At 28.6% G+C, this 24,887-nt stretch overlaps 1 protein-coding gene across 1 annotated transcript in view; it reads right to left on the bottom strand.

Moving 5' to 3' along the window:
* Positions 1-14,421, bottom strand: part of LOC129983970 (tumor protein D52-like) — a 39,863-nt gene extending 25,442 nt beyond the window's left edge. Inside the window, exon 1 of the mRNA XM_056093703.1 lies at positions 14,266-14,421. Within this exon, the coding sequence (XP_055949678.1) occupies positions 14,266-14,311 (46 nt within the window). The 5' untranslated portion in view covers positions 14,312-14,421. The remainder of the gene's footprint in view (positions 1-14,265) is intronic.
* Between the last annotated feature and the right edge of the window lie 10,466 nt (positions 14,422-24,887).

Raw genomic sequence — 24,887 nt, 5'->3', positions numbered from 1 at the left:
CCGTTATGGAGACATAACAAAAACGCATACTATTTTGCTATCTTCGCGATACCTGAACATATAGTGGAGAAATTTAAAAAATTTCTAGTAAATACCGAAAAATCGGTATTTAAACTTGTGAATACCGGTATTACAAAATTGTACAAATGGCTCAAAATACCGGTTTTCGGTATCCCGGTATTGCAATCCCTACTTCAGACCTACCCGAGTTCAAAAAATAAATTTTTGTAATTACATGCGTCTGCCTATCAACAAGATAATTTTAAAAGGCTATGAACCAGACACATAAAATTTGGCATTAGAACTTTAATTCGTAAATTTCTATCAAATTTTTAACAAAATCCATGCAGATGAAAATCTGTTACTGTGGTCGTTCGACTACAAGTTAGCATGACAATTAAAAAACGCAAAGATCTAGATAAATAAAATTTGGTATTTATTTCTAAAATAACCCCTGATTCATTACTTCTGTTACAATACATTTTAACATATATCTTAAGGATTTTAATCGAAGATTTCTACTTTTCTTTATACTTTGTAGGAAGACTTTTTTAAAAGGTATAATTTGTATTTGGTTCGGATAAAATCACGTTTTCTCGGAAATAACTTTTTCCAATTTCATTTTTACTTTCTCGTATACGCAGCATAAAGAAAGTATTGTAATCGTCAAATAAATTCGAACTCTAGATTTTATCGAATCTCCACGTTCTGATTTCGAAAAATAGATTTTTGGAAAATATCCGCCTGTTTGCAACAAAGATAACTATAAAACGAATCGCAATCTCCTTGAGTTCGAAAAACAGATTTTTGGAAAATGCTCGCCAGTCTGACAAAAATAATTCAAAAACGCTTTAATCTATATGAATGAAATTTGATATGCGATTTTTATACCAAATTTATAGATTTCTATCAAATTTAGAGCAAAATTCTGTTCAGATGAAGTCCGTCTGTGTGATTGATGGAATATAATTTAACACGATGACTAGAAAACGAAGAGAGCTAGATAGATAAAATTCGGTACACAGAATCTAATTTCTATCTATAACATCTATAGGCTAGGCATTTATCAAATTTTGAGACAAACCCAAGAAGGGGTTGGATTTAAGAATTAAATTGTAATTTTAGAAACATGTAAACGCGATCATTCAAAGTCGCTATGACTTAAATATATCAAATTTGTTATGCGATTTTGAAATTATACATATAATTTGGGTCAAATATTTATTTCAATTGGTTGGGAAAACGTGTCTAAAATACAAATTCGATATTCGGATACTATTAACTATACGCCAAGGATTGATCGTCAAATATCTCACCAAGGATGACACGATAGATTCAGCAAAAGTGATAAATTCACGTAAAAGTTTAAAATTTCGTAACTATTGTACGCCAATGCTATGCAAGGCGTTCTCTGGGATAGCACATTTATTACAGAGTATACAAGAAAGTTTTGGAAAACCACTCCCGCTGGTTTAACTTAAACAGTAAACTCCAAATTGATTGGTCTGTATACGCAGAGAGAAAGACAATGTCATAAATTTCATTCTCCAAAACTGAGCTGATGATTCTAGGATTTTGTTCATTTGCAGATTTCAAAAACAATGAAAAGATTCACAAACTTTCTTGCCGATATCTCGTTTTAAACCGATGTAATAGTTTCACACGCTGGACCAGATTCAGAAAAAACACGCCTCAACATCGGTCAAAGATCAATATGCTATTGGCTTCTTGTGTTTAGCAAACAAGGTCACTAGCATCTCCTTTCACAGTTAACAGAGAAGTTCACATTACTCGCCTTAGGACTAGGATGATCAATTCTGATTCGATTTCCGATATTATCTTGCTACCCTTTCTCTCAATTTAAGTCCCAAGGTCTGAGAGATGAGAAGAATAAATTCTATCGCATCAAATGGTCGACCACCCTTGTCATTCGAAGAGGTCCGAATTGTCATACACAGAGGCTAGTTCAACATATTTAGAAAGCAAAAATTCAACATGAAATAAAAATCAAGATGTAAGGGAGGCCGCTTCGACTAGTTTTAATAAATAATATTTTCTCTCTTTCAATATATAGTAAAAACTTTCTGAATTACTACCCATGCACAAATGTCGATAATCACATCAGTTAGCGTCAAACCTCAAGTTTCAGAAGCTGCATAAAAGTAAGAACGTCGTAAGATTTAGCAGATCCGAGAGATACACATACAATGCGAATTTTCACCGAAAATAGCTTCGAAACTCCAATAGTTCTCCTGTTCCCAAAGACTGGGTCATTAGACCAGAACAGCAGGAACAAAAACAGAAAAAAAAAAAAAAAAAAATTCATGAGGTGTAATTTTTTTTTTTTTTCAAGTGAGTATAATAGTGCAATTGGAAATTGATCCCATATAACACATAGATTTAGTTTAAATACATTAGAATTTAAGTATACCACTTTAAAGCACCACAAGGGCTAATTTGGGAAGAACTTATAATTTTGAACCCTGGTCAAAATGAACGTTAGCGGACACTTTCCTCTCCAAATTTTCGCACCACACTAGCGGAAGTACATGTGACCCCGATGGGTTCAATTTAATGGTAGACGATTAATATATTGTTGTTTCTTATGGCACTTGCCATGGGCAAGGCCGCTGTTCGAAGACAGCCGATTTAAGCCTGAGGGGGAGTGCCTCTTATTTCTATAGTAGCGCCATCTAGGGCCAAGAGAACGACAGCTACACATACGTCACAACCCTTTTTACGGGGCGGACTTCATTCACGCATCTCATTCACTCAACCACAGATCGTAATTTAGACCTGAATCAGAGAACGATCACTCCTGATCCAGTACCCCCAGTGGTATTACTCTCGACATGGAGGACTTGATATATAAGGCAATATATGGAGAGGGGGTAGCCTCCCCTTGCTGCCACTTCCCCATATTTCCGCACCACACCAGTGGGAGGACATTTGGCCCCCATGGGACACCAGATCGCTTAAATAGAGGTTTTTCGGCGGAATCAGGATACTAATAAAGTTCCAAATATAGACATTTTTACCATAACATAGACATAATGAATTACAATTATTGAAGTTTGAATGGGAATTACTCACACTATACACTTACTAAGTTTGTAATAATAAATCTGAAATAAAAGAATAAGATCGTTCCCGGCAAAATAATTATATTCATCTATTTATATTAATAAAAGAGACGGATGGAAAAAAATCAAAATAATATACTTATAAATTTCGATATTACTGAATTCATAATATTTTTCTACGGACATCTAACTTCGTGTGGAAATGAAAGGAGTGACTGACTGAAAAAGGCTGAAAATCTTTATATGACTAAGAAGGAGTGGTAAAAGTTCATTCTGAAGGACCACAAAATGACCCGAGAAAAATCTTTTTAACTTCAACCTTTACCTTGAGCTGCCTAACATATCCGGAACTGACCCCATTCTGCGTTAAGCACTACACACCGAATAAACAGATAAGAAAACAGAAAAGCATTCAATCATAGCAAACTCGGAAAATAATTATAATAAACTTAAGATCCTATGATATAAAAGGGGTTTCCATGGATTAAAATATATTAATAAAAATGGCTTTTCAGAACATAATATTCAACTGCGCAGATGACAAAAAAAAAAAAAAAAAAAAGAAAGAAAGAAAGAAAGGGGAAAAAAAAAAAAAAGAGCGTAACATTGCAGTAACGAAAGTACACATGTCCTTAAGCGTATCATATTTTCTTTTAAGAACACGACTAACGCATCTGTATTTCTATTTAGGCCGAAAATAGCTCTCATGGTGGCAGTACAAGTAAACGATAAGCAAGTATCGTTTCGCCTAGAAAAATAGTCGGAATGCATTCAAAAACAATTAATTTACGTATTTGAATATAATTCCGATCCAGACATCAATCTTATATCTCTTAACGAGTCATTTTTGTGTACAAATAAAATTTATTTATTTCGTGTATCTTGGAAATGGCTCTAGCGATTTAGATCATATTTTACATTTAGATAAAGTTTTGCTTCTTGAGTTTATTTGTACTGGTGTCTTTCTTGGAAAAAAAAAAGGACTTTACACAGACACAATTTTTTATAACTAACTATTAGTGCCTTTTTCTATCAGTTCTCAAGGTGGCAATGTCATATAACGCCATCTCGGAGCCTATTTCACCATGGTAAAAATTGAGTGTAAGCTCAAAAATATAAATGATAGATAAATTGAAAATTAAATACTGTAATATAGCAGATTATTTCGAATAACATGTTAAATTAAGTGTGTTCTTATTTTTAAAAAATTCAAGTTACCAGTTCATAGGCAGTTAAGATTGAAAAATATTCTTAAGTAATCAGTATGAGATTTGTATTTAAATATCTTCTAAAAAAATGCTGAGCGAAGTTTGAGTTTTCCAGATATTATTCAATAATTTGAGAATTTTTTGATTTCATGGATTTGTTCTAATTGTTCCAACAGTTGGAAACACATATGGCAACGAACAGCACTGCAGTCGCTTTTAGCTTTATAAATATCATAAAACAGAAAAATATCAAACAGAGAAATGCAGAAATAGGAAATGAAATATCAAACTGAGCTGTCGATGACTAAATTTGATGCACGACAGTCTTGCGAAATGATAATATCGATCCGCTACATAAGGAGCGCATTAAAATCCCATACATCTTCGGAAGCAGAGTACCGATACACATTCTGCATTAAACACAGATCTAAGATTATTTTTATTCCCAAGAAAAATAAAGAAAGTAACTTCCGCATAGAGAAAAGGAAATCACACTTCTTATATCGAGTCAGAAGTGCAATTGCGAAATGGACATCTAAAGAGTACATCCAATTCGTGGAACCAAATGGTGATATTTTTTTGAACAATTTATTCGATCGTGCGGACAGTATCAAAATAACGCATCCTCTTTAATTACAAGGACACGTCAGAAACGGATAATAAAAACTCCAAACATGCATCATCAAGTAGAAGGAAGAACAGCTGCATAAAATCGCAGAAGAATTTGATTACCTGGTAGAAAATTGTATCAGTGGCTTCATTCTGACACAATTTTCATGAAGCCACTGATACAATTTTCATTCTGATTTCAATTACATGTGCAACAAAATAATAATAATAATAAACAAAAAAAATGAGAGTAGTTTATTCATACAAAAACAAACAAATCTGAAAACGATTATTTCGAATTAATTAAACAAAAAAATATCATCCAATACGCAAGAACTGATAATAAAAATTTAAAGAAAAATTAAGATTTAATTTATCGGCCAAGTTTGAATTAAAAATATCGCCTTACTTTTCAGTTTAGATTACATATTCCTCCAAGTTTTCATAAAGTATTTATTTAATTACATTTGGAAATAAACTAACTAAAATTCAAAATATTAAAGGAAAAACATATTTTTTTAGACAGCATTTTTATACCTCACAATAATTCAGGTAAGATTATGTTTAAGGAAACTTCCGAAACTGCATAAGTTGAATTGTCTTCAAAAATCGATTCTAAAGAATTAAATCATGCTCATGTAATAGATGTCAAATATGCTATGCTCAGTTAGGAGTTTGCTGTGTATTTTAGAGAAATTAAAATGCTATGTAACAGCAGAGCATAGGATATCTCAAGCATAGAATATTAAAAACTAAATGGCATATACTTTTACGTTTGTTGACAAGAACTTCATTGAATTGTTTGGATTATTTTGGACAAATAAAAATTATCCACAATTACCATTATATCGCGATTTCAAAATTTGAGAATCTCTACCAAATAATAACAATATACAATTCGAAATATTATAGCGTGATGTTTTAGGCTCGTTTCATTGTTCCCCTCTGGCTTGATTGCGCAAGCCAATGCATTTTGTATATACATATAACAATTTACTTATAGTATTGTAATTATGAAAGTATTGTAATCATGAAAAAAAATCCGAATTCGAAATTTTGCAGAATCTCCACGTTTTAGACCTCCTCCAGTTCGAAATATACAATTTTAGAAACTGTCCGTCTATCTGTGGCAAAGATAAAAAAAGTTTTGAGCTGAACGGATGAAATCTGGTATATGGGCTTAAAACCAAATTCGTTCAGAGGAAGTCTGTTTGTTCGAATGTAAGTCAACATAATGATTATAAAACGAAGAGAGCTATATAGAAAAAATTTGGTGCATAGATTTAATATATGCTATAGACACCTATCAAATTTTGAGCCAAGAACCGTCAGTCGGTCTGTATTTTCAGAAGCAAGCAAACGCGATAACTCAAAAAAGAAATGGCTTAAATATATTACATTTGGAATGTAATTTTCTGACTGCAACTGTAGTTCTGTGTCGAATTTTGATTTCAGTCGACGGGGAAAAAACGCGTCTAAAACACAAATTCGCCTTAGAGTGAGAGAAAGTTTTAGGGCGACAACTCCCATTGATTTTTGTCTTTCTTCAGTGAATCATTTTCCTATCATGGAATCAATTATCTCTGACTATATATAATTTGTAGTTGTTGCTAACCTTTTTACAACATTTTTTTTTTTTTAATTTTGTATTTAGCATTGCATTTTTTCCAGTTAGTGGATCACTATTTGTTTCAGTCCAATTTTTGTTATTAGTCTTAATTTCAGTAAACATTATGGATAGAGAAGATGCTTGTGAAGGGAACAAAACTCTAATATTATAATATATTTATTTTAAAATATACAGCAAATAATATTTATTTATTCCTAAAGCATCCAAACCAATTTACATGATATTTTCTACTTCAACTGTCTTTACTTAATCTACGACAATCAGATCTGAGATACTGTCAACAGAACAGCCATTTAGACGGGCACAATTTCTAATTTACTGATAATAAGCTAGCCTTAAAAGATTATATTAATAATTACAACTATATTACGTACATGCCATTTAGAGAATTTTCCAACATCGATATTAAACATTCTAAAATAAACTCCAAATACTTTTTATTTTTAAAAGCATATAAAATTTCTATAAACATGAGAATAAAAAAATTATAGCAGTTGATATTTAAATCATAACGCATCAAATAACGACTTCCTAATCTAGTAAATGTAGATAGAATAAAGACGCAAATTTCATTGCTGTGTTTATATACTCATTCGTTATGCCAAAAGATTTTTAAAAAGCCTCGTTGAGCGACTGGAATCTGTCCTTGAAGAAATGTTTAATATAATACGAAAATCCGGTTTTAGAATAGGAAATCATACAACATTTAAATTTATGTATATAAAAAAATTTGAGCCTAGAATACCTTTACCTGTTTGCAGTCAACTTATAAGAATATTTTATACCTAATTTTTAGGTATGTTCTATTGTTAGGTACGAATCTTGAAAATTTAAATAATTAAAAATAATTGAAAATGCCTTTAGTGGAATACTTCATAATTTACTTTCGGCGCAAACGATCTAAAAGACATTGTCAACATTTTAACCACTGCATGTGACAGAAGGTTTAGAATTAACCCAATAAATTTTGACTATATTTTACAGAATATAGTCTTCATACATAATTTACAAATCTGATGTGATTTGATCAAATTTGGTAGATATAATCTTTATTTTCGCATTATATCAAGGTGAAGATGCTCGCTTTTAGCAGATGCGAGACCAAAGTGAAGAAACTTTTGAAATGTTAATTTATTCACCGATTTATTTCACCGTGAGAGGCATGAATTACATACAAAGAATAAGTGGTCTACATCGCGGCACAAGAGCAGAAGAGACCAATAATTTCCCCCTCAGTGATTTTACTATGAGATTTGGATAGGGATTTCTTTGACACGTGTCGATTTAGGATAGGGAATCTTGGATATCTTTAAAAGAATGTTGTAAGCGTTAAGAATTTTTATCCCTTCTTTTAGAATTAATTACATAAAAATTGGGAACTGCATCAGGAAATAAAGAGCATTTTAGAATGAAGTTAATATGGGCTAAATTAATATAAAAATTAGGAAATTAATTAGGATTTAAATTAGATTAAGAGATATCGTCACACACACACACACACACACACACACACACACACACACACACACACACACACACACACACACACACAGCCATGAACGAGCGGATATTCGGCGGAATTATTTCACAAATCTTTCAATCCCAAAATCCAGGCCAAATGCCTAGGATTTCTGTTTATTGTAAACAGATAATTTTACCATTCTCGGATAATTACATAACACAACCAAATAATTCAGACCTATCAGAACCAGTGTGATGGTCGTCCCGATATTTTCTCGCAAACTCTGCTAAAGGCGCCATTTCGTCCCCCTGCCTATAAAATTATGGGCTTGTTAAAGACCATGAAAGCCACCAGTGATTAAAAATTTTCTTTTAAGAGTCCCGCACATGATCATTTTATGCGTCGTAATATAGTGAAGAAAATCAAGATTTGACACTATTATTTTAAAAATTAAATCAAGTATCAAATTTCATTTATTTGAACCGTTACGTTGAGCTATGGCGTTTACATGCACGCTAAAGTACAGGCCGGTAAACAGTCAACCCTTCGGCAGATTTCATTCTAAATTTGAACATTACCGGCATTTTAGATATTAAAACTGTGCATGAAATTTCATCCTTCTAAATCATTGAGGTTATCGCATTTGCTTTAATGCGGAAGTACTAACTCGTCTTCTGCATTAAACTAACTAACTAACTAGTCTGTCTCGTCTTAACTAACTAACTAACTAGTCTAGTCTTAAACTAACTAACTGACTAGTACTAACTCGTCTGTCGGATTTGGTTCAAAATTCGATATGATCTATATAAAAAAGAAAAATCTATATTTTAGATAGTAAAGCTGAGTACCAAATTTTATCTATAAAGATTTATACGGACCTTGAAGTCCAAACCTAAGCCAAGCGCTGTAGACTGTATCACCATTTAATTAATGACTCGTTTTCTGCTTCCTAACTTCTTTAAGTACATTTTGACTACGTTTTTGTTAAGTGTCTCAAGTTTTCTTGTAGAATAAAGCATCATTTTACATTATCTAACGTGTTCCTCCATTATATACTTATTGAGTCATGTTTTGGAAGATGATCATTTACCACAGTGCGGATGCATTATGGAAAAGTTGAATCTTCGGCGGGCTGCGCCGTCTCAAACCGAAACACTCCTATCGTGACTCAGATTTTGGCGGAGCACAACGCCATTTCCAAGGAAAGTGTTAATCTTGCGTGGTAGTGAACTGTACGCTTCACAAAATGAATCTTTCCTCAATCAAAATCTGAATCACATTATAAGATCCTACAGATTAAAATTGACCATCTCCACTTAATTTGTTATACAAAAATGTATCTTGGAAAAGAATTGTTGGGAATGTGCAAATTAATTCAAAATGACTTCGATGACATCTAAGCAGCATCCCCTCTAAATCTTCGGACCACAAAATTCACAAAGATTCGAAAGAGAATGGCCGTTTAGTTGGCTTTTGACCAGATATTCTCCAATCTTGGAAACGAAATTCCGCATTTATTTAGCGTGTAATTCAAATTTATATGATAAAAATTTTGGCACTGAATTCTTTTAAAAATGAAGCGATCTGTGAAGAATACTTCCCAGTGGTAGAGATGTATATAGGGAATATTTGAATTAAACCACGGGATTTCAAATTATCTATAAATAGTTTAAAATTTTTAGAAAGGTTAGTTTATACGTTTCAATTCAGACAAGTGTATCAAATAATAGTACTTCATTTTAGCAAAGAAAGTAAATTTTTGAACTCATTCTCCATATCGCTTTAGCGATAAAACGTTACAAGAAAAATTGCAACGAGTACTTCAGGAAAAGTATTTGGTAAGATTCTTAAAAATAGAGATTCTTGGATAGTTATGCATTTACAAATGTTTAACATTATACCTTTATATTTAAAATAAATGGCAAAACTAAAGAACCAGTCCCAATGGCCCTCCCACTGATACGGAATGGCCAATCTTTATTTCATATCAAAACGCACGGCACCTACATATATCATCGACGGTGCGTACGAAAACTATTTTTCAAGAGAAATTTAATAACACTTATTTCTATTGTACATTCTTTGAAAAAAATTAGAATCTCTACTGCTGCGACCCATCAATAGGGAACAAATCGACCCAAATTTCGCCCACTTGTATTCATATGTAAGTTCATGATCCCTAGATATGTTATCACAGAATATCTGCTTATCATCGTCCTCTATTTTCGAGATATCATAAAACAAAACTTTGTCAGGGACGCCAGCTTCAGGATAAATTTCTCTAATTTTTAAGTATAGATAAACCATAAGAAACCATTTGCTAGTATAGTTTAAAATAATACTTCCTTTTGTTAAAACAAGATGTAGTTAAAGTGGTAAGCAAGATTAAAAGAATACAGTTAATATGATATGTGAACAGAGAAACTGGTTACCTAAGATGGTTACTATAGATGTAATAAAATACACTAATGCTTTTTGTAATGAAAATAGTTACATCTTTAAATATGTAAAACACTTTTACTCGACTTATTTCATGTTTGAAATGATAGAATTTTACAAATGATCTTTGCTCAATTCCTAACCACCATGAAAGTTTGAAATTTTTAACATTTATAAATTTTCGATGGCAAAGCCTTTTTTTAATATCTTCAAACTTTAATTGTAAATTAGTCACTCACTAAATTAAACTGTGATGCCATACCAGTGGTACCACTAGATTTATGCACTTTGAATTAATGTTTAAAACAATGGAAGTTCAACAATGCTAAACTGGGAAGAGGGGAAGGAATGCAAATATTAAATATCAGCTAAGATCATATCATTCATTCTGATTATAACATGCCATTAAGAGCACAAAAGCTCAGTGTTTTTTTTTTTTTTCAAATACCTAAATTTGAAATATTTTATTTTATGTCACTTGCATAGCTATATTTCAAATATATAAAGAGATACTTGAAGCAAATATGTAAACATTTTATATTACTGGAAATAAATTAATGTTTGTACAAAATAATAAAATAAGGCTGTATATAAATGAGTTAATAACACTGGTAAGTTAAAATAGCAAGAAAAAAGGCTTCACTTTAGCTGTTTGAACAAGCTAGACATTTGCTTTTCATTATCATTCTTCCACCATTTATAAAATTGCAAAATGATGGGTAATTATCATTAGCTCTAACATCAGGCACAGACTTACAAGTGTAAATAAAAAAGCATTTTCAAACATTTTATCATCAAATTAAATAATCTACAAAATGTGTTTTCTAATGTTATGAGATACAATGCACAATATATCATGAATTATATATGTGATTCTAACGCATGATTAATATATCAGTTACAAAGGAAAAAAAAAAAAAAAAAAAAGTCTTATGCATACAGAAGCTATAACTGAAGATAATTATAACCAATATATAAGAGACTAGATGGAGCATTAGATCATATGATTAAAACAAGTTTTAAAAAATCCATCTATTTCAGTATCCTCTAGTTCTAGATTTTCCATCAAGTCATTTTATTGTTTCACTGCACAACATTTAAAACAATATATCAAACAAACAAAACACCATAAAAAATATGTGAGATGAGAAGAGACAAAATTTTAAGGTTTCCTCATCTAATTTGAAGAGTAAATATTTACGATGGAAAGCATGTTACTTGCACAATCATCTTCACAGATGATCACAAATTTATTTGGAAAATGATTATGATTATATTCTAATTCAGAGAATAGAATACCAGACATTCTTCCAAGTATTTCATGGAGAAATAATGAACAGAGAGATATTCAAGCAATATTCTCAATGCTTATGCAAGACTGTATCCTAGTATAACAAATGATGGTGACTAATCTAATGAACAATAATGCTTTTCTCATTATATTATCCTTAACAATGAATATCAAGAAGAGCAGATTTAGGAAAGAGTGGATTGGTTTATCTTATACCTATTAAGCATTTCTGGGATTACTTAAGGAAGAAATTGCCTTTTCAAAATTCTCATCTTGAAACTTTCTATAAGTTAGGGGAAAAAAAAAGATTCTTGGAATAATTTTTTTCTCACACAACAAAGTACAAAGTATTGAAAGTCAATGCCAAGAGCATATTTAAACTTAGAGGGTATAATCTAAATTGATTGCAATTTATTCAACAAATGTTTCTTTTAACTGTTATTTTCTATTAATAGACTTTTGTGAAACAGTGGAGTTATAAATTCGTAATTTGCACTAAAAGTTGTGAAAGCTAAAAAATAATCAATTCATAAAAGAATGGAATTTTTTTTTCTAGACCTACAAAATATGTTATTCCTTATCTACTAAGTTCTGAAAATTTGTTCTAATAGCAAAGAAAAGATACTAATAATTAATTAATAAAACCCTTCTTTGTAGATTCTTTTAAGATGCAACAGCTTAAGAAATATGACTTTGCTAAAACAAATATAACCTTCTTTAAACATTTTTAGCTACAAATTGTACTTTCACTTTTGTACAGCTGATAATAAATATACAACACATACTATATATTACAAAATAAATTAACCTCTACAGAGTTTTCTAGTACAAATTTTAGAAAAGATACTACTCTAAGTCGTATACAAAAACAGAACATGTCGAAAAATTCCTTGCTCTAAATCTAGAATAAGACACAATGAACAAAATATATTTAGAAATTTTATTAGAATACATTAGCTGAACTTGCAATTTATATAAAATTAAAAAAATTAGCAGTAAAAAATTTTGAACTTCATTCAATAACTTCTAATTGTAATAACTTTTTCTTACCACACTTGTGTAATGCTAACAAAGTAAAAATTAGGAATTTAATTCTTTACTTATAATGAAAATGAATTTGTATTAGCATGGGTACTGGCATACTACAGGTCAGATCATTCAATCTAGAGTACCAAACCTGGTATATACAAACTTTCGAGATTGAATTTTTTTTTTTTTTTTTTGAAATTTTCATCAGAATTTAAAAAATTTTCTAGAGTTTATCCACAATAACTTCTAAAATTATAACAATACAAAAATGATATTTAAAGCATCTTAAAATTCAAAAATAAAAGAAAAATCGGTTCAATGATATCAAATTTTTTGTCACATAATTTTTCCTTCTATTTTAATTATTATTTTTTAAATATTTTACAAGATATTTCATTATTAAAGTGAAACTCAAACCATTTGAATTACTACCCCTAATATTTCATTCTGTCTTATTTTTCCATTGTTATGATCATGTTATGAAAATTCTGCTTATTTTCCCAATGTTTAATAGGTTTCAGTATAAGGCAGGTTATTAATAAATTTTAAAACACCTCCAGTTCTAAATACTGTTGCTTTTTCATGTGATATAACTGGAAGCCTGAAGATATATATATAAAATTAGGGAAATGCAAAGCACAACAATGAGAACTGTATAAGGCTTTTGAAATAATGAGTTATATACCTAAAAAAATCTGAAGTTTAAAAACATTTTACAACGGGAACAATTAAAATTTTCAGCAATCATTAATCCTGGTGAACCAACTGTTTAATAAAGGTGGCTAGCATTGAATATGATAAGATCATGGAAGATATAATAGTATAGCTTTATAAATACCTAATATAGAATATTATAAAACTAATATATACCTGGGTGTATTCTATATAACTATAGTTTAAAAATTTAATTTTAAAAAAATCTATTACAGTCAGCATTTTTTTAAAAAATTTTCATGCCAAATATGGCTCAAATTTAAAGCATTTCAACCTAAATTTTTAAAACAGGTGTAATTAATTTAAGATTTCATTATATATATATATATATATACATATTAAAACATCATATACAAATTAAAATTTTTATTTCGATGTAAAATATGCAGATTTCAATATCTTTGGTTTAAATGAATGAACAGATGTAATATTATTCCATCTCGTGAGTTTTCATTTAGTCGCTAAAAAATGACAGCAAGAGACTATCAATGCACCTAAATAAATAACGGTATTAAAAAATACAAACATATTGCACTTGCCAGGCGGAAAAGTAAACAGAAATCAAAACAAATATGGAGAGAAAATTGTTATTGGAGTTTCACTTTCGTACAGCTGTTAATAAATTTCAGGTCAATACAGAATTTAACAATGTGAAATTAATAATTAATTTATGAAAAAATAAAACACACGCAATTTTGTATAAAGAATTGAGGTACTTTTAGAGGCGTTAAAAACATAAATATAAAGAGATAGAAATACTCTCGGTCAATTTAAATATCACAGAGAAAAGTATTATTTACCATTTGATGGAGAGGTAAGAAGACCATCATTTTTTGGAAGAGACATGACTTCTTTAAAACAAACTGTCACAAAAATAGATGAAATTTAACAATATGTCAATTTTTCTTCGAGCTTCAGAAAGAGATTACCACTGCCTACGACAACACCACAAACCGGGTAGAGTTAACCGGAGGACGTATTGGAGGATCAAGCTAGGTTCCAATTAGTGCCTGTAGACGGCGCCAGCAGTCTACAGCCATCTATAGGCGCTAACAAGAACTATCCCAATTGCAGGATAAGCTATAATAGGGGTTATAAGATTTGGCAAATAAGCACATTTGTGGCGAATTATGCCAATCTTTTTCATTACCTATTACGCGATTTTGTTTTTTATTTTATTCCGCCAAAACTTGGAATCGTCAAACTGATTCGTTTCTTTTACTCTTTCTGAAACTTTACTCGTTTTTTTACGCTCTTTCAGAAATTCATCTGATAACTTTTTGATTTTAATTTGATTTTGATGTAAATAAATTCTTTATTATTATTAAAATGTATTTATTTATTAAGAATATTTTAAGTCATTTGTTAAAAATTATTATTTATTAAATAACTTATTGAAAATGTAAATGTATTTATTTATTATTTTTTTCATTTATTTTATTATTGTATAATTATTTTTCATTTGAAAGAAAACGTCTCCAACAGTCGATAATAATAGAAATATTTTCATGCGAAATTTGAATAAATAAATGCCTTTATGTTATTGCGATTCGAAATAACATTTGGCTGCAAGGACTCTCCATATAATATATATATAAATTTTTTACTAAATGCAAATTTTTTTTCTAATAAAGGAGAACGTGCGCGTGTGTATACAGAGAAGAATAAATATGTAGGAAAGGAGGGTAGGAAAGTGTAATGTTTGGTAGAGCAATTTTTTAATTTTTATTATTTAAAAACAGCAAAAAAGTTTGAAGTTTTTCTGCAATAACTTTCGAAAATGTTTCCAAATTAAAAAAAAAAGATTTTAATTCATCTTTAAAGTAAAAGTATATTTAGACATATATCTTTTTAATTATAAAATCTTATAATATTCTTTATTTTAACAAATTTTTAAATTTTGATTTTCAGCAATATTGTAAATGAAAGACAAATCATTTTCATTTTTCAATCAAAGCTGAACAATTTTTCTTTGTTAAAAAATATGAGATAAAATTATTCATACTTTTAATATAATAAAATTTATAGGCTGGCATGCTTTCAATAAATTGCATCTTTCGAGGCAGGTTGTTGGACTTAGAGCTTTCAAATTTGGCTGGCAATTAGCGATTTCTTAGATAGCAATATTAAGAAATCTTGTTTCAAAAATTAAATTAAAATTTTAATAAAAAATTAACAAAACTCCAGCATTTTCTTTATAACTTCGAAATATATCACTGACCATAAACATTTTAAATTTTAAAAAAATTAATTTTTCAGTTATCTTTTTTTTTAATTCCATTCAATATTTTTCTTTTTTGATCTTAGTATTTTTCAAAAATATTTTTCATTGGTTTAGTAAACTATACTTCTATATGAGCACATTGCAATGATATTCAATACAATTTTATGCGCATATTATTGTCATTTTAATTTTTTAAAGATAATATAAAACTAAACAATTAAAATCTACAATCTTGGCTTTCTATAATATTTTGGATGAAGATTCAAATCTACTTTATTATCTTCATTTCTATTATTTATTTTTTATTTATTTTATTTCATTTATTTTAGGTTAACATAAAATTAAAAATTAGGTATAACTGGATTATCATCTTTTTTTCTTTTCTTTTTTTTCCCTAATAAAATACAGTTGATTTTTTTTTATTTGACCAACTTTTTATGGCTTTTTTCTATCATTTAATAAAAAGCAATTTTAAAAATTAACAACAATTCTATTAGTTTTAATATATTTACTTCTTAGCTCAATCATTAAATAAGTCCTCTATCAACTGCAAGATAATTCTTTTCGAAGGTTATGTTAATTATTTATATATTATAGTTTGCTTAAACAGTAATTCACATAAAAAAACTAAGAATTAAAGAGGAATTAAACTAAAATTAAGTATTAAAAAAATAATTCTCAAAAAAATTCTCATAAACAGTATTTTTTATAATAATTTACAATTATATGTAACTTGTTATTTTTTTGCAATTCATGCATTAATTTAACCAAATTAAATTTATTGCAAATACTTTAATTGACATAATTAAAGTAATACTAAATGAATGATGGACAGACCAGCTGGTCACCGAAAGCAGCTGGTACATCCCTAATTATTTCGATTTCGTTTCCAAAGTATACATCTAACAATAATCATCCTTATAATGTAAATGTGTTTTCAATGTGAAACAAAACCGTCTACTTATATCATTGGGGAACGCGGTGTTTATTTATTAAATAGTTAGCTAACATTAGAGCTCATGTTTCTTCTTCGGCTCTAGCCATATCATACATGGAATACCTGCTTAGTTATGCACCGACTCCTCTTAAAATCGAAAATTAATATTTATTGACTAATTCTCTATTTAGCATTTATTTTCAGCTGCCGGGTATGTGCTTATATTGTTATATTAATGTTGAATGTGTAACATGGACCATTAATTGTTCTATAAATTTCTATATATCTTTTCTAATCCACTGCTATTCCTTGAATAATCTACATTTATTCTCTGAAAATGTAATGAACTTGTTTGTAGATTATTTGATGAAAATAAGCTGGAATGTATAAACCTCTTCAAACCCATAATGGGATTTATGATATTTGATTTTATCAAGTAAATTCTTCCAATCAGACTTCAAATCTTAAGAAATAAAAAATTCAATTAATTTGCATCAAAAACTATTGTTATGACTTTTTCAAACGCAATAGAAGGATATTGGAAAACCTATCAGGAAAAATGATAGAAAAAAACCATGAAGGAGCCCGAAGTGGAGCAGTTCTCTTAGTTTTCGGAAAGGGGACATCCTACAATGGCAAATTTTCAGGCCCTGTGTCTTAATTTTGTTCATTTAAATCCTATTACTCCTTCCAATGATTAATACATTAATCTTATCCGGTATCAATAACATCATGTAATTGATCTTGACCATTAGTTATCTGCTAGGAGAGAACAGATTAAGGAAAAAAATGTCTTACGGCAGATCATTTTTTGACGGCAGATCAAAAAGATCCTTATATTTTCTACAGACTACTTATATTCTCTTTTCAAATTTATCACAGAAATTATACAAAAAATAAATATTAAGGTGATTCGAACCTTTAATTCGAAATATCGTAGTATAATAATATTTTAGGTATCATTTTAATCTATCTTTATATTGTTCTTTTTCCTTAATTACAACAGCAATAAAGTAAATAAAAATGGTGTTTAATATCGACAATATCAAACACATTCTTGAGTATAAGACCAAGAATTAAGCAGGATCGGTCTTTAGTCGATTGCTTCCAGTTGGGCGACGTTCATAAGGTCTTTTTCATATTTCCTGCATACAGGGTTAATTTTTCTTCCGCCTTGTCATGGACCTTAACAAACATAAAAGAATCCTAGTAGTCTTTTTACGAAGGGTGTTGTATGTTCGCAACATAAAATTTACAGGTACTTTGTCTATTTAGTAGGGGAAAAAAGGGGGACACGAGAAGGGTATTGGGACCAGACATTTCCGTACGAGTTAAACGTCCAATAAATCATTATTAGCTCATTGAAAAAAGGGGCTAGGGAGTGATTAGTCTTTGCTAAAACGCATAAGCCTGCTGGCAAGAATGTTTAGTGAGAAAATGTATTGGTATTTTAACTAAATTTTGATATTTAAACATAAGGAAAAAGCTTCTGTCTGTTTGTACATGTGCTGACTTTACAAACCAGCCTTTTTGACAAATCAAATTTGGCAAATATTTAGTTTGGTGGGTAAAAATGTGCTTTTCAGAGTGATTAAAATTTTTTTAATTAATTAAAAATTAAGCGAAATATTGGTCTTTGTTCGGGATAACTTTTTAAAAGTTTACAGTAGAAAAATAGTTTTTATAGCATTATAAAATTAAAAAATATATATATATCCTTTTAATGATACCAAATTTGTTTATCATACAATTTTTCTTACAATATTTAATACATTTTTTGAAATATATTTTAAACGTATTTTGCAACAATATATATTTCACTGTTGAAAAAAAAAGCTCAAACCCGTTTTCAATGTTACTACTAATTTTGTATCAGCTTTTTTTTTTTTTTTTTTTTCTGTTTCCATCATTGTTACCAGTTTTTTGTCTATCATTGTTTCTATCTTTTTTCAGAATTTACAATTTAGAAGAATTCGGAAAGTTAAAACTCTTCAGCAACGGAAATTATTAACTTCTAGTCCACTTAACATGCTATTTACTTATGGATCTGTGGCGAAACTTTTCATGAGCAGAAAATAAAAATTTCAAGGCATTTCTTCTTTAAAAAATAATTAGCATTTTATGCATTGGATTCTGGTTCATTATATAAGTAGTGTTTTCTATAAAATTTGAATAAAGGATTTTTTAAATAAAAGCCTTTTAACTAGGAAATGTGAATTTATGAAATTATTATTCTGCACTGAATTTATTCAAAAACAAGATATTTGTTCTTAATTCGAATTCTCCTGTAATCCTGAAAGGTTATTTTTAAGAATTTTATTTTAACATTTCCGAGCTTTTCCGAAAAACAAAAATAAGTTTTTTTTTTAATTTTTTTAATTTTTAAAACTTTTTTCCATTATGGTAGATATGGATATTCTATCAACATTTTTATTTATTAATCACCATTTTAACAAGACGCATTTCAAATTTATATATTCATCTACGGATTCTCTTGACAGTTTCAGTTTCTTTAGCATTTGTAGAAAGAAAGTTTTCCAACTTAAAATTAATTACGATCATTAAATCATTAATTATAAAACATACTTACGATCATTAAATCATTAATTATAAAACATACTTACGATCATTAAATCATTAATTATAAAACATACTTACGATCATTAAATCATTAATTATAAAACAAACTTGCGATCATTAATTCAGCAAGGACGCTTAAATTGTTGGGCAGTTATATCGATTGGATCTGAAATCAGCTGGATTTCGGATTTATATAAAAAGTTCGCAAAAGGAAATAAAAACTAGAAAAATTGCTCCCTAATAATAAACGACAATAATGATCTATGAATTTTCAATTATTTTTTTATGTAAGTCCTAAAAATTATTTATTTCTGACAATGTTCTAGCATTTCAATTTTCTTTTTGTACCAAATAAAGAATTTTCATAAATCTTTGTTAAGTCACTGAAATAAATAGTATAGTGACCTATTTACTTATTACAAATAGTATACAAATTTTTGTCCATTTGTTGGCTAGCTTATGTGCATTCATGAATTAAAAATTAAAGCATATGTTTTAAAGTATATATAAATTTACGAGTATGTTTGGTTTATTAATCCGTGTGAAAAACACGCTTTAATCATTTTCTATTTAGCGTTAATTTCTATTTGTGATTTCAATTCTATTGCTGAGTTATATCTATAACAACATTTTATTTAATACTAGTCACTAAATAACTGGCTAGCCAACGTTAATGGCGGCTAAAATTTTCAATTAAATACTTTACTTAACTAGGTCTTAATAGCTTCTTAAGCAAATTATTTATAAGCTTCAAATTTTGATAGATAGTCTATAATAAATATTATATTAGAAGACTTCTATGATTCTATTCATTTTACTATGCATTTTCCTTATTTTCTGCCAACGCCACTAACTATCGTGGATGCACTTTGATATTTTTAGTCTTGTAACAATACAATCTAATTTCTAACCTAGAGTAAAACAAAAATTGGCATTTTTCTTCATATTAAAAATATTTTTAATGTAATTTTTTTTTTTTTTTTTTTTTTTGCAGAATTAGATAATTACATTGCTTACTTTCCTCAGATCAGCTTTGCCAGTCATAATTTTTTTAAAGGACAGAATAATAATTCGCACAGTAAAACGAAAACTGAACATTTTTTTGCAAATTTAATTATAACTTTGGTGTTCATCAAGAATTCTTATGCTTTTGTATAATTATTCTTGATACGCTTAATATTTGCTCAGAATTCTTAAGATTTTTGCTGGAAAATGTGTCTAAAATATTTTTAGAAAATTGATTAAATATGAAAAAAATATTTATACTGCAAAAAATTACAATCATTGAAAAAAAATTTCTGAATATATAAAAATAACATTTATACTGTAATATTTTCTAAAGTTATCGAGGGGAAAAAATATCAAGAACTTGCTTAATTTTTAGTTAATTAAAATTCTAAATGAAATTTTAAAAAATTGCTCCGAAGTGCACATTTTATCCGTCCAACGTAGCAAGTGCGTACTAAGTTTGGTAGCTATATGTCTTACGGTTTGATTAATAGAGCGTCAACACCCAGATATACAGACGCGCAAACACATATTCATCTTTATTATTAGTAGAGATAGCTCTACTAATAATACGCTTTATTATTAGTAGATAATGCATTTCATGTTTGTAAAGATGAAGTTTTGTTATGGAATTTTTATTCACCCTCTCAAGTGACACAGTTCAAAATTGCACTACACGTTTGTATTCTCTATGACTATACATAATTTTGCTAGAAATTAACTTGTCAATTTACTTAATTTTTAATTTCACATGAGTAGTGTCATCCGGTACTGAATATGAGAAAAAAAACAATTTATTTTTAAATTACATAATGCATATAATCTGCACTAATTATAAAGATAAATTTGTGAGTGTTTGTATTGGTACTGTACAGGGAAAATCGTTTGATCTATAACAACCAAATTTTGCACATATATTCAGTGCGGAAATTTGAAATTTCGGTGGGATTTTTTGAATTTTCAGTTAATTAAAATTTGTGAAATTTTGGTGTTTTTGCAATAATTTCTGAAAATATTATAGCAGAAAAACAATTTGCACAGCATCTTAAAATTCAAAACATTATCTTTTTAATGATGAAAATTTTTTTGCCATATAATTTATTTTTTATTTTTTAAAAGTTTTCAAGTTTATTTTACAGCATTGTATTTTATTACTGAAGAGAAACTGAAACCATTTACATTGTTGCTCCTAATACCTCATCTTAGCCTTTTCCCACTGATATGACCAAAATATGAAGGTTTGGTTTATTTTCCCATGTTGAGTTGACTTAAATATGAGGCATGCTTTTAATAATTTTTCTATGTATATTTTGTTATATTATATAAAAAAAAGTTCGCCCTTTTGTGACCAAAACTGAGTGAATTATGACAATTTGAATGTCACTGTTTTATAATAAAAAACGCGGAACTCCATTGACTGCCTCGAAGATACAAAATCAGTGCCCTGAGTTTCCCCAAGATTGATCAATCTAAAATAATTACATTTTTGATTGTCCTAAAATAAGGATATTCAAGGCTTTATAACTCGGTCAGATTTGCCGCAAAGTTGGAAACGTTAGATGGTCAAGATTATTTTACTGAATAGGATTCCTAGGTCTGAAGGATCGTATAAAATTTAGACTTCATAATCGTTTACAGAAGTACTTTTTTAATTGAAATAAAATAAAATATTACGTCATTTAAATCTTTTAGAAAGCAAAATTAAAAATAAAATTTTATGACGAGGCCAAAGAAAATATTATTGAATTATGTTTTTATTTAATTCATAAAATATGTAAATATTCTGTAATACAAATTAGATATTAATTCTGAACTCATACATTTTTTAAAGACGTGTTTGGTTTTTAAAAAATGTATTTATTGAAGTTTTATCAATTCCGGCTTCAATTTCAAGTTTACATTTTACGGGAGCTCATAGAAAATTAGAGAAAGGCATCGAAGAACGAACAGAATAAGGAAAGGCTTCTATAATAGTATCGGTGATATGTTTATAAAAATTTGAAGCTTAAAAACATTTTGCTTGAGAATCTATTAAGAGAGCAAGTTACATAAAATATTTAATTGAAAAGCAAATGTTAATTCTAGGCAAACCAGCTAGTTGCCAAAGGGGAATAGTAACAATAATTTAAAAATTTAAAAAATCAATTAATTTTTTTAAAATCTGCTTTTAATTTACTAATTAGAATATCTTTTAAAAAATCTTTTTTTACAAAAGTTATTTTATATAACTGGTAAAAATTGTTTGGAAATAAGTATTATAGAAAATAGTTTCTGATTGGGCCTCGCGTTTTCTAAGACCAACCCTGTAACAAAGGTACTAGAAAGTATTATTATAAAATATTCTTTAAAATATTTTCAATATTTAATTAAAATATGAAAAGAAATTACACAGAAATAAAATTGATATCACTGAATAATTAATATTTTGAATTTTAAAATGGCATAAGAATGACTTCTATGCAACAATACGCTCCGAAGTTATTGAGACAAAGGGTTAAAACGTCAATAAATTTTTAAAGAAAAAAACCTATTTGCAATTTTAAAAACTTTTCTTAGTGAACATTTATTATTCAAATTACGAACCAACTTTCGGTCGAACGGTCTAGCCTTCAGAAATCTCGAATATGTTTTTGCCTTATAAATGTTCTAACTTAATTCAGAGACAACATCCAATCTATAAATTTAATCATGTTAAAATTTTTGTAAATAATGCAACATCCTTTTCAGAAAAATTAGACATATCAACCGAATGAAAAATTGAGCCCAATAAAAAAAAAAAAATAATGAAAGAATAAATAAAAATCGATATTTTAACTTGAATTTATTTTTGCAAACGATTGCCTTTATTTGAGAAGCTACTTTTAAGCGATTTCTTTCTTTGATGAATACAATACCAAACAAGAAAGAGGAAAATATAAAACTCATGTTATTAAAATTTTTTGGTTAAAAATCTTGATCATTAAGCAGATTAATAAAAATAATAAAAATTTTGCTATATGCTGCCTTCCAAATAGCTCTTCTCGGTCCTTTTTAATGAATATTAAATCAAAAGAATAACGTTAGAGTAAGATGCTGATACCCGTTCGTAATTTCAGTCTTACCGAAGAATAATATAATTATTAATGTGTTTATCTATATGTTAACATGAGTTACAAGACAGACTGGCGAACCAAAGCTTAACATTTAGCAAACGTGATTTAGAGGATAAAAATCACATTTTTATCCTCTAATCACTTTTAGGCAATTTATCAAAATTTACAACTATAATTTTAATTAATCTCTCTCTCTATATATATATATATTTATACATACTATATATTGAAATAAAACTCATTCGACATGGTTGTATAAAAAATGGTTTTGTCCATTATTGCTATCAAAACATTAACTATATTAAAATGCAGCTCAAAACAGCAAACTCAAAAACTGACTAAAATACATCGATAAAAAAGTATTAAATAAGAAATAAATCGTAATAATAATTCCAATATTCTTTATCAAGTGTTTGTAATATTTATATGCTACAAGGGAAAAATAGATTCAGTTTAATCAACTTTACTTAAAAATCATCCGTTCAAAATGGATATTCACATACCAATGCGAATGTCAAATACTTTGTTATATCATTTGCGTAAACAAATAACTATCTGTTTAATTATTCCTTAATTTGTCTTTTTTTTTAATTCAATAAAAATTTATTCATTTGCCTTTATAAAATGAAGGCATTTGTTTGAAGGAAATTAGATCATGAGTTTACTGAATTTTCCCATCTCCAGGCATGGGTTAAAGTGTAATTATCAAGTTTCGCGTGGGAAAAATGTTGATTATCCCATAAAAAAAGAATCATTATCCATCAATCACTCACATTATAAGAATGAGAAATATGCATTCCCTACAGCTTTTCTAACTTTTTACCAAGTTTTCTCTAAAAGCTAATTAAATTCCGTTAATCCTACAATTTTAGCACATATGATACTAGATAAGAGCGCATCTGCTTACCACCACCCTGTGGTTTTGTTGCCGTAAGCAAATTGTGGTAGCTTTTCAAAAGCAGCAGAGATAGATAAGTAGATGGAAGTGGAAAAATCAATTACAGAACTGTCATAAGTATCTATTTTTCTTTCTTTATGCTCATAAAAGCATCGGTTACTGCGCTATCTAAGAAATACTTTTCTGCAAATAAGCTTTCTTTGAGAAACTACATTTAAGCAATTTTATTTTGATGATTAAAATGCGAAAGAAAAAAGAGAAAAATATCTAAATAATGTTTATTAAAATTAATTGATAAAAAAAAAACCCTTCACTTTTAAATAGAATAGTAGATGAATAAAAATTTTACAAGATGCTGCATTCGGTGGATATCAAATCAAAGAATAACATTAGGTCAAAATACAGATATGCAATTGTAATTTCAATCTTACTGAAGAAATATATAGTTGTTCATATATTTATCTATACTTTGACATGAATTATAAGACAGACTGCCGACTCCAGAAACTGAAAATCTATCAAACATGCTTTAAAAGATGAAAGCGTGCGCTTTGATGCAATGCATCAAAATTTCCAGTTATAATTTTAACTAAACAAAATGTTGATGTTTTCCTCTTATAATTCCCAAATATATTATTGTACAAAAATGATACTAATACCATTTTCCAAACTTAATATCAAAA

The sequence above is a fragment of the Argiope bruennichi genome, chromosome 9, assembly GCF_947563725.1.
Source record: "Argiope bruennichi chromosome 9, qqArgBrue1.1, whole genome shotgun sequence".
NCBI lineage: Eukaryota > Metazoa > Arthropoda > Arachnida > Araneae > Araneidae > Argiope > Argiope bruennichi.
This window is presented reverse-complemented; position numbering and strand designations above follow the sequence as displayed.